General features: G+C 34.2%; 1 protein-coding gene across 1 annotated transcript; it reads right to left on the bottom strand.

Annotated features, from left to right (window-relative positions):
* Nucleotides 1-312: 312 nt before the first annotated feature.
* Nucleotides 313-9,427, bottom strand: LOC112031180 (hydroxyproline O-galactosyltransferase HPGT1). Its single transcript, XM_024063868.2, has 12 exons — nucleotides 9,088-9,427; nucleotides 8,901-8,964; nucleotides 8,183-8,232; nucleotides 7,910-8,103; nucleotides 5,263-5,326; nucleotides 5,113-5,185; nucleotides 4,726-4,849; nucleotides 4,190-4,277; nucleotides 4,055-4,105; nucleotides 3,361-3,432; nucleotides 3,161-3,273; nucleotides 313-781 (listed from the first exon to the last, which is right to left on the bottom strand). The coding sequence occupies exons 1-12, from the start codon at nucleotides 9,189-9,191 to the stop codon at nucleotides 759-761; spliced, it is 1,020 nt and encodes a 339-aa protein (XP_023919636.2). The 5' UTR covers nucleotides 9,192-9,427; the 3' UTR covers nucleotides 313-758.
* Between the last annotated feature and the right edge of the window lie 1,959 nt (nucleotides 9,428-11,386).

Below are 11,386 nucleotides of genomic sequence, written 5' to 3'. Positions count from 1 at the left end.
GATTGGGTTTATTAAAGTAATCTTTATAAAAAAATGTATTTATTATAATAAGAGCATTTTAGGTAATTTGATTTAAAAAGCTTTCATTACATCATTTTAAGATGTTGTACCAAACATGTGGAATACAGATTCATGGTTCTATTACTATAGGGTTACCAAACAATTGAATAGGAATAATTATTACATTACAGCATCTTGCATTCATTGTAATACCTATTCCTATTCTAATGTAATTATCATTACAGTCTACTAAACGTGCCCTAAGGATTGGAATTTGGACTTCGAATATTGATGTAAAATTGACTGCAATCCTGTGGAAACTTACAGTCATATTCATGCATGCGCATATGCAAACACCTTTTTATCCCGCAAGTTCCATGACTTTCAAGTTTTGATAACAAAATCAATAGATTCAAAATGACAAAAATAATTTGCAACAATGAGGATAAATGAAAACAGGTCAATTATAATACATCATATATCGGAAGACTCACTTATCTTTTGAAGTCTCTGCGAATGAGAACTATGTTACCTATGTACAGAGCCTCTTGAAAAATACTGATTAGCATGTTAGCATCTATACTCACAAAATCACTCTAATCGAGAAATCCTAGCTTTAAAGACAGCTGGAATCAACTTTTGGCAGGAAAAATCCTCTTCACTTCATGAACGTTGAAAACACATCTGTTGAAGAGAAGGGTCTTCCCTTGCTATATGTGCCAATTGTTTCAATAATTTGTCATTGGAGGCAACTCAACTCACACAGCTGCACAAATTGCCCCTGAGATGTGGGGGAAAAACTATATAAACAAAGATTTCACTCTAAATGAACTTTGTCCCTTTGAGTCAGAACCATAAGTTAAGAGAAATGTAAAACTGCCCAATCCACAAGTAGTTGAGCCTTCACAAATGACACCATCTATAATATTCTAGCCTCTTTGATCTTAGTTATACATAATCTATGCATGTTTAGATATTCAGGAGTTTGCCCTGCTCTACACTTTTAAAAAAGAATGCTGAATATAGGTTGCCAATGGAGCATGACCAGACATCATGGATCTTATTGTAGGGGGAAAAAGAAAACTTGTACAAGGCTATGCTATAACACGCAAGAAGCTCAATGAGACTAAATGGAAACTAACTAGACATTGGATCAAAGAAGCTTCACTTCAGCAAAATTGTTATATCACACCAGTGGAGGTATATAGCAAGAGGCGGTTAGGATTAGTGTTTTGTTTTCCCCACAAACCCAAAGAAGAAATAAGTTTAGGGTCCGTTTGGTTGGGGTAAAACAGGGAGGATAGAAAATGATGAAAAAAAAAAGTGTTTTGTTAGGAGTGGAAATGAGGGAAGAAAATGGTGAGGCTCGGCAGTTTTCTCTCCAGGCCTACCAAAACTCTCTCCCCAAATCGAGGAGAAAACTCAAGTGGAAACCTGTTGCTATATTTTGGATGAAATTGTCCCAATCCAACGTCCATATTATTTGAACTTTTGTGTCTTTTTCTTCTCTGTTATTTGTTTTCTTCTTGATTTTGTTTTTTTTTTTTTTTCCCTCTTTTATTTAGTATTTATCTTTTCTTCAGATTTTTTTCCCTTTCCTGCATATCCTTTCTTCCGTTTATTTTTTATATTTTTTATTATTCTTTTCTTTTGTGCTCATCCTTCTTTTCTCAACAGTTTTGGATTTTTTTTTTTTAATTTTATTTTGGAGAAAAAAGTTTTGGGTTGTTCAACTCTTCTTCTTCTTCTTTTTTTTTAATGAAGTAATCAGTCATACATAATTTTTTAATAAAAATATAATGTATTAATTTTTGTTTTACCAAATTGGGACATAATGCTAAATTTATACTATCTCTATTTTCTATTCTGTCATTTTTCTACCCTCTAAACCAAATACGTATGAGAGAAAATTAAATCTCTTCTATCATCCTACTTTTTCACTCCTCCAACCAAATGGGCCCTTAGGATATGTTTGGTTAGGGTGAAAACAAGGAGAATAGAAAATAGGGTGAAAAATGACATTTTCTACTATTTGGTTGAGAGGGGGAGGGGGAGAGAAAAGTGGTGAAGCCCACAAGTTTTCTCTCCTCCCCTTCAAAATACAATCTCTCCAAATTGGAGCGAAAAGTGGGAAAAATATTTGGACAAAACTGCCCCCACCTCTAATTAACATGTCTGGCTTTTCTTTTCTTTTTTTCACTTTTCCTTTGTAATGTTGGCTTTTTGTTTTTGTTTTTGTTTTTTTTTTTTGTTTTTTTTTTCCTTTCTTTCTTTCTTTGGTTTTGTCAGATGGTGGGTTCTCCTTCTTTTCCTTCTTTTTTTTTCTTAATTTTTTATTTTTATTATTTTTGTAAGAAAACACTTTTGGATGATTTCTTATGCTATTTTTTAAAATGTCCACTTTCATCTATACACAATTTTTTTTAAAAGTATAATATATTATTTTTTGTTTTATTTAAGAGGGACATGATGGTAAATTTATACAGCTCTTATTTTCAACAAAACCAAAAAGTTTTCCATTCCCTCACTTTTCCACCCTCTCAACCAAATACAAATGAGGAAAACTAAAAGCTTTTCTATCCTCCCACTTTTCCATCCTCCCTCTATTTTCTATCCTCTCACTTTTCCATCTTCCCAACCAAACGGACCAGAAAGCTGTGTCACCATGTAGCTGACTGTTAAAGAGTTATTTTATGTTATGAACCCTAATATAAATATATGCTAAGGTAGGGGCTGACTAATTAACGCCTAAACCTTATTTTCTTCTCTGTTCTCTGTCGCTCTTTCCCTTTATTTTCCCCTTCTTCCTTCTCTTTAACCTGAACTTCCATAGTTTACAATTTTATTCTGACGAAAACTAAACAAATTATTTTACCAGTAACATACTAACATGTATATGAAAATTAAACTTTTCTAGTTTTTTAGTAAAACATGAAAGTCCTTTAAGAGAGAACCCACCAGATGAGATAGGAATCATAGCATAAAAACAAAGACCCTTTCTCAATGCTCACTCAGCAATATAAGTAATCACCTCAATTGCAATGCCACGTGCTTTTTTGCTAAGTTGCTCTCAATTGTTACCCTTTATTTGGGGCAAAAATTATTGTGAGAGAGAGAGAGAGAGAGAGAGAGAGAGAGAGAGAGAGAGAGAGAGAGAGACCTGAGGACCAGGAGGAGCAGCAAAACTTTGCTTCATTAATGTGCTTCACATCAAGCCCAATAAACCATGATCCAGTGCTAACATCATCATGGGCATATGTACGAAGAATAGATCTGGAGAACCAAAAAAAGATGTCAACTCAATAATGCCAGGTGTGTCTATATTGTAATTAATATTACCATAAAAGAGGGAGAAAATACTTGTTTATTGATATGAACTGAGCCAGTGCTCTTGACATGACATACATCTCCCCTGAAGCATGTCGGAAATATCTGTAACATAAAAGAAACATGTTTTCAGTCAGTTGAAGAGGCAGGTACTGAAAAATTAAGAACAGGGAGCTGCACAGCCTGCATGAATGCTAACATCCTAGGTTCTTGTGCACTACTTTAGATTTTTAAAACCAAGCATTCAGCTCCAACCATGGAATTTCCCCCAACACATTACAAATTACCTATGATGGTTATTGAGATAGAAGAATTCACATTACAAGGACTGATTTGTGGGAAATCGCACTACATCGTTGCAGCAATATGCAACAATCAGTTCAGTACTTTCATAGGCACATTTTCTTCAGTGGAAAAACTAAACCTATTTTTGGTATGTTCTACACTAATGCACCTCACAAAACAGAATGAATATTTTAAGAAGCCAACCCTTGCCACCTCACTCAACTTAACTCAAAGTTTCAGAGGAAATTGCAGTAAGGGGATAGTTTCAAATGAAGAAGAGTATTTTGAATATGCAGTAAGAAACAGATATGCAAGCTACAATAATAATATTGTATTTTGAAATTGGCGAGTACACAACTGAGCCAGTTACACTCTAGAATAAAGAATTGCAACATCATACTTAAAAGGCTTTAGGAAAAAAACCAAAGGATGAAATACTCACGATTTTTTATCCCCAAATTTCCACCATTCTGGTTCATACCACTTGTGGGACCTACATATTTCAGACAGTATAAGGAATAATGAAAAACATATTAAACATTTCCCATCATCAAATAAACATTTTTATTTAACTCACTGTTCTGAAAAAACTTCGCCTGATTTCATACACCCAATATAAACACGAGGCTTATCCATATGAGTAGTTAGCATTGCTCCCAGGGCATCTGTATAACAAACAATAAGCCAAAACAATCAACATAGACTGTAATAATCTGTTTAGGACTATAGGCTTCAAGTTCTCTTAATTGATGAAGGCTGTAATTGCTGCTTTTTTTTTTTGTTTTTTTTGTTTCTTTTCTTTTTGCTTAGTAAATTTCTTTTAATTCATGTCAAAATTGAGCTTTATGCTGTGATAATGATGTATTTAGTGTTCAGACATCAGCTAGTATGTAAAAGGATTGAAATAAAACTAACAAATTTCTGTGACAAATCTCAATGGGGTAAACAAGGGAAAATGTCAAGGAGGGAGGAGGATAAACTAGTTTCCTGTAACATTTCATGTGAGCATGCGTTCTTGCATAGCCTACAAGATTCTCTCTCTTGCAAACTAGAAAAATTGAAGGTTACAGGGACACGCTATATTGTCAATCACCAGAAAGATTAAGGACACACCTATGTTAACATAGACATCATCATTGACCTTAGCATAAAACTCAGCATCCCAATTCTCTACTGCATGAATAAAAAATGATTTCATCTTTTTTGGAGACTCCTCAGGTGCCTCCACTTGACCATCCTGTAGGACAGAAGACAAAAGAATGGACTATTAATAACTACTCCTAGTTTGTATTCCTATTTCCTATGAACAAATCAGCCAACTGCCAACTTCACTTATTTAACAAGTGATTCAACTCTATTAGAAAAACTGAAAATTATAAAACTACATTTCAGATCTATTGAACCTTTAAGAGTTAGAAATCTGTTTGTGAAAGAATTGTTTAAGCTCTAAAACACCAACTATTTATCATTGACTTAAATTTAGTAAATGGTTTAACGTACAAGAATGATGAAATCAGTGGTGTGCCTATTTTCATTGTCAATTTCTCTGTCCAAACTGTCTCCATGATTTGCACTGCAAGATATATAAACTTAAGTAAATTAAAAAATAGAAAATTCTTTCAATTAGTGTTGAGTTAACAAAATAGAGACCTTCTTCCTATGACAAATCGTACAATGATGCCCTTTTCATCGGCCAGTTTTTCTACAGCTGCACCTGCACATATTTTAAAGCTTTACCATCATAAAATTCAAATAAGAAGTGCAATCAAGGGGAAAAAAATCCTGAAAGTAGCAGTTGCAAGATACTCAATTTTTTTTTTTTTAAATAAATGCAATATACTCAAAAAATTAATAGATATTGAAAAAGGCAGTCACATAAACACAAAAAATCCATATATCTGCTATAAAATCCTCATTTGCAATTTAACCAAAGTAATTTATTTTTAGGTCATGATGTATATTAGTGGCTGGACACTTGTATGGCATACAGCTAAGGTTATCTATAGCAAACTTTAAACAGGAGAGACACAACAAAGCGATAGTCAGAACTAAATTTGACCAATTAAAGAGATTAAAAGAATTGGGTAACATATCCAGTAACAAAGCCCCAGCCATCTCATCATCCTCCCCCAAAACCTCCCAAGACAAAAAGGTTTAATTACACATTTAGTCCTCAAACTTAGCCCCATGTTTCAGAAATGGCCCCTATCTTTTAACAGGTTTCATTTTAGTCCTTATAATTTTGTGTCCAAAACAGTCCTTGCTTTGATTTTGAGTTGAAATAGTTCAATGAAATCCTAGGGCTTTTGATTACTAAAAAGGAGTGAAGACAGACATGTCCTAAGGATGGAGTGAAATTGAATTCATGCAAGATGTCCCCTATTCACAGGCTGTGGGCAGCCTCATGTACGCTATGACAAGTACAAGGCCAAATATTCGTTGTGGTGGGATTAGTGAGTAGATATCAATCTAATCCCAGCAGGACACATTGGCAAGCATTTGAACGAATTTTCCGTTATCTTCAAGCACCAAAGGAATGAAATTATGTTTCAGCTTCAATGATCTAGAAATAATAGGATATATTGATGTTGGTTTTTCATGAGATGTAGATGATTGAAAATCTATAAGTGGACATATTTCCTATTTGGTGGAACGGTTGTTTCTTGGTTAAGCAAGAAACAGGGTTGTGTTACAAAGTATACAATGGAGGTGGATATACATATCATGCAACACAGCATTTATGCCTTCACTTAAATGTTTTGCTTTAGTTAGGGTAGGTTACCCTTGTAGTAGTTTTTCCTATGGAGACATTCTCCATTGGTTTTCCACTTTTTCCATATCACGAGTTTTGCTTTTATTAGTTTATGTGTTTAATGCTTTATGATATGGTTCATGCTGATCTATGGTAATCGATATTGCACTTGTGATCAAGTAATCCAATTAATTGATCATTAATTTTTTAATCCTTTGCTTAATTGTTTTGGGGTCAAAACTGGTATTTTCAAGTTCACTACTCAATAATTCCACCTGTTATTACTATTGGCTTATGTTTCACATACAGAAACAACTAAATAATTCTTTCACTAAGAGCATATTTGGAACACTGAATGAGGATTACAACAGGAATAGTAATCTTTATTACTAGGAATAAAATGTGTTGTAATAGAATAAGTTTGGTTGTGATGGAATAAACTTATTCATAAGTTTGGTTGTTAGTTGTAACAATAGAATAAAACTTAAAATTTATTTTAAGAAATATATTACTCATATAATTATATTTCCCTAAAAGTAATATTGTTTAAAATTTGAGAGAGAGATGAGTTATTTTTTTATAATTTTTTATTTTATAATTGTTATGTGTAAATGGAAAATTTGTTTATTTAGAAATATATTAATTTTCGAAATTATTACACCTACTAATGAATAACTATTACAACCCTTTTAGAAATAAACACTTATTTATCATTTTAAAGAATAGTTAAATGATTATTCTCGATAATGAAAACATAACCAAACTAAAAAATAACTAAACCATAAGAATAGCTATTAAATTACAGTGCCTATTATAGTCTACCAAACATGCCCTAACTACTTATTGGAAACATTCTAAGCCTTCAAATTGTCTTTCTGACTCACTATTAATTCTTTTTAAATCTACTATTGATTCAGCCAACTTCATGTGTTGGATCCACTTCAGTTATTCATAATATAACATATCAGTTTGGGTCAAACCTTTCGCTTCAAATGGTCTCCACCCACTTCTTTTTATGGTTAGGATAGAATTCAACATTCTAGATTTAGAACCACCATATAACATGTTAACTTTAGCCACACTACTATTTTATTGAACTATCTCCTTTTCATTGAAGACACAAATAAGATAACTCAAACATTAACAGCCATACTCAACTAGCAGTTGCACTGTTGCATTTCACTTTAGCACTACGCACTACCATGAGCTTATCCCAGACCCCCAAATTGTAATGTAAGTTTCCAGCCTTTATCCCCTCTAAATATTTTCAAGTTAGAGCTCCTTTAGAATGGCATGCCTAAAAATTGTAAAGCAATGGAGAGTTTTTTACTTATTTACTTTTAAATGATAAGTTTAACACACATCTAATGGGTCTTGAAGCCGAAGCCGAAGCCGAAGCCACAACCTTACCTCCACTCCTTTTAAGGATGGAGGAAGTGATGTTTGAGCTAGAGCTCATTATAAGTGAAGTGTTGCCATTGACATAGGTCATTATTTACATTGATTTTACTAAAGGAGGGGAAAATGAAACTAGCAAACAGTTACCGGTTGGCATCCATGCCTTGCGAATAGCATCTCTATTTTTCTTTCGGCCAAATGTTGTCATAATTCCTATGACAGCTAAAAGCTTTTTCTTAGAACGAGTCCCGCCATTTTTTGACAAGTGCTTTGGAACAAAGCCTTCCTGTGTGGCTGCAGCAAGGTCCATCTCAAGCTCCAACAACTTCTTTTGTTGCTCCCTAGAAAATAAAAAAGAATCCCACTATGAGCTTGAGATCATAATTTGTTGAATGTGACAAATGGCTAGAATCAAATTACCTGCAGGTTATAACTTTTAACGTATCATCAACAGAAATGGCAGATTGACCCTGAAAATTTATGACAAATCATTTGTTAACTTTTCATTTTATGCAAAAACTAAACAAAACCTTATAAATAAAGGAAAAAACAGGCGCAGTGTCACGACCAACAACACTTCGTCCAAGGACTTGACAAACCAAAACAACCCATTATACTCCTAACCATGATCCCATCAATTAAGTATTATTGCATCATGAAATACCATACCAGGCAATGCTGACTGTAGATGACACAGCACACGATCCAATCATTTTGGGATTGTCAGTTATTCGAGTATTTCCCATTTACAATAACGATACTAAAGGTCCAATCAAACCCAAACAAGTCCATTGTCTATTACAAAACCATCGTATTTCGTATGCTAGCAGTCTAACAAAAAAATGTCACTAGAATCACCAAATTACTGCAGAGTTTAAAACCATTTATCATTATTTAAAAAAATAAAATTAGTAGAGATCATTTCAATTCTGTGAAGAACACAATGGTCTAATTTTATTTCCCAAGTATAACTTTACAAGCACTTTTCCTTCACCAAATAAATTTTACTTTATTAATCATAAATTTAGCTGTACTTTTTTTTTTTTAAACCTAAATTTGATACAGAAAATTAAAATTAAAAAAAATAAAAAATTGATAAGTAAAAAGATTTGAAAGAATGAAAAAGAAAAAGAATTACCTGGCCAGTTCGTTTATCGAGCTCTTGGATCAAATATACTCTATTCTCAGCATCCTGCCATAGCCTATCGAATACAAATTCTTATCAAACACTCATTGAACTAAAATTTACCAATAAATCACAATTCACAACGTAAATAAAATTTTTAAATTAAAAAAAAAAAAAAAAAAAAATAAAAAAACCTAACCGCCCAGCGACGTAAACTGCGGCCATGGTTGCGAACATGGCGAGCAAGAGAACCGAAATCCGAGACGGAGTAGATAGCCGGTTCTGCGATGCGCGGCTATGCATTGTGGTCAACGGAGAGGAAGAGAGAGAGAGAGAGAGCGCTCAGTAAATTGTTGTTGACTTCGACATGTGATTGAATTGTTTTCTGACTGTCTGATTTGATCCAGAGCAATCGGAAGCTCGTTCAACGACGGAGCTATGAGCGTGAGTTTTTGAATCTGAAATGAAAGGAAGGTAAGGTAAGGTAGTGTGGAGCTTTAGTTAGTTTTTCAGATGAATTGGCCGTTGCTGCAGGTAAATTTTATAGCATATTAAGCGTCCGTATGGTTCCGTAAAATAAAATGCTATTTTTCAAAAAAGAAAAATATTTTTAAGTGTTTAGTTGTATTATGAAAATTGTTATAGAAAATAATTTCATGTGTTTGTTTCCATTAGAAAAATGCTATTTTCCGGCAACAACAACAACAAAAAATTGATTCCGGCCACCACAACAACACAACAACAACAACAACCAAAAAAAAAAAAGATTCCGACAACACAACAACAACAACAACAACAAAAAAAAATTGATTCCGGCAACACAACAACAACAACAACAGCAACAAATTGATTCCGGTGAGTTTAAAAAACAAAACTGAGATGGGTCTGGGTCTCGACGATGGGTCGACGACGACATCTGGGTCGAAGGTTTGGGTCGTCGAAGGTCTGGGTCGAAGGTCTGGGTCGTCGGTCGAAGGTCGAAGGCGATGGATCGAACGTCTGGGTCGAACGCCTGGGTCTGGGTCGAACGGTTTGGGCTTTGGGTTCGTGGGTTGCCGGCTCTGGTTCGAACATCGGTGGGTCGTGGCGATCGTGAAGATGGGTTCGCCGGCGAGCTGGGCTCTCCGTTTCGATCTGAGCTCTCCATTTCTTCCTTCCTCTCTCTCTCTCTCTCTCTCTCTCTCTCTCTCTCTCTCTCTCTCTGTTTCTCTTTTTCGGAAAATTGTATTTGAAGTGAAAATGGAAGCTGAAATGATTTTCACCCTTGACCATTGGTCAACGGAAATTAATTTCCAGAAAATGGCATTTCCGTGCGCAACCAAATATCCGAAAATACTGAAAAGCATTTCCGGAAATGCTTTTCACCCGATTCAAACGCAGCCTAAGTATAACTCTGTGCAATTAAAAACTATTATAATTTTAGAAGATGTTTCAAAATTATTAGCAGAATTACACATTTTTTAAGTTATAAATTTTATTTTTTAATATATACTGAGTTTTTTTTTTTTTATTGAGTTTTTGATGGGTTATTTATAAACTCTGTCTTTTGAATAACATTAATTCACCTATAACAAAATTTAAAAAAAAAATTAAAAAAAAAAAAATCAAAGAAAAAAAAAAAAAAGAGCTCTTGAAATGTATTATCAATACCTAACTCTAGATGGAGATCTTTATGATTGGCCAGGCAAATAACATTGGGTTTTATTTATCTTACTTAAAAAAAAAAAATCTGATGCAGCATCAATACCAATTATATCAACATGGAACAACATGATATACCTTTGCCTCCGGAGGTCTCTCCAGATGTGTGCCTCTATGAGACCGATGAAGCTCTCTTATATTCAGCGTTTATGCCTGGGGTACCACAAGATGAAGCCCGGGTGATTTTTCGTAAGGCCACCATGGAATTTGAATTGGGGGTGTTTGGGTGCCTTTGCCTGACGAGCCCCAATTTCGTCAGGTTTACTTAGGGAACATAAAAATGCATCAAGGCCCTTTTTCAGTGACAAAGACTGTACACCTGATTCGTAGGGGGCGTATATTTCTGAAGGTGCCAAAAGAATACGAGGATCTACTTGCACTTCCGGAGGAGTTTGAGATACCAGCAGCGCCTAGAGACCTGAGGTTGTACTAGCACCTCAATAGACTTTTAAAATTGTTTTATCTAGCTTTTTAATTGATTTTTGGTCAATTGGATGAGCTTGTTTTCATGGATGAGCTTATTAGTTATTTTTTGCTTATTTTGATTATTGTGCAAAAGTAGTGTTGTATTTTGAATATATATATATATATATATGATGCTTTAAAAAGTTGCATCTCAGTTTACATGAAAGAAATGCTTTCCCATATGAACTAATTTGGCATCATAGTGTGCGAATTAGTTTCAAGCAAATAGGTTGGCTTTGCNTTGTGGTAAACCTAACGCTTTTGTGTATCCTCTAACCCAAGCTCCGCTAGCTTCTCTAATTAGTCCACCACCACCTGTGAGACTTGGATTA

This window comes from Quercus suber, unplaced genomic scaffold (assembly GCF_002906115.3).
Source record: "Quercus suber isolate HL8 unplaced genomic scaffold, Cork oak 2.0 scaffold_263, whole genome shotgun sequence".
Taxonomy (NCBI): Eukaryota; Viridiplantae; Streptophyta; class Magnoliopsida; order Fagales; family Fagaceae; genus Quercus; species Quercus suber.
The sequence above is the reverse complement of the archived record's forward strand: the minus strand, read 5'-3'. Positions and strand labels throughout refer to the sequence as shown.

Coding starts and splice junctions, on each gene's coding strand:
- LOC112031180 (XM_024063868.2), bottom strand. CDS start 9,191: ATGCATAGCCGCGCATCGCAGAACCGGCTATCTACTCCGTCTCGGATT. Junction 4,106..4,189: donor GGCGAAGTTTTTTCAGAACA/GTGAGTTAAATA, acceptor TGAAATATGTAG/GTCCCACAAGTGGTATGAAC. Junction 3,433..4,054: donor AAATTTGGGGATAAAAAATC/GTGAGTATTTCA, acceptor TTTATGTTACAG/ATATTTCCGACATGCTTCAG.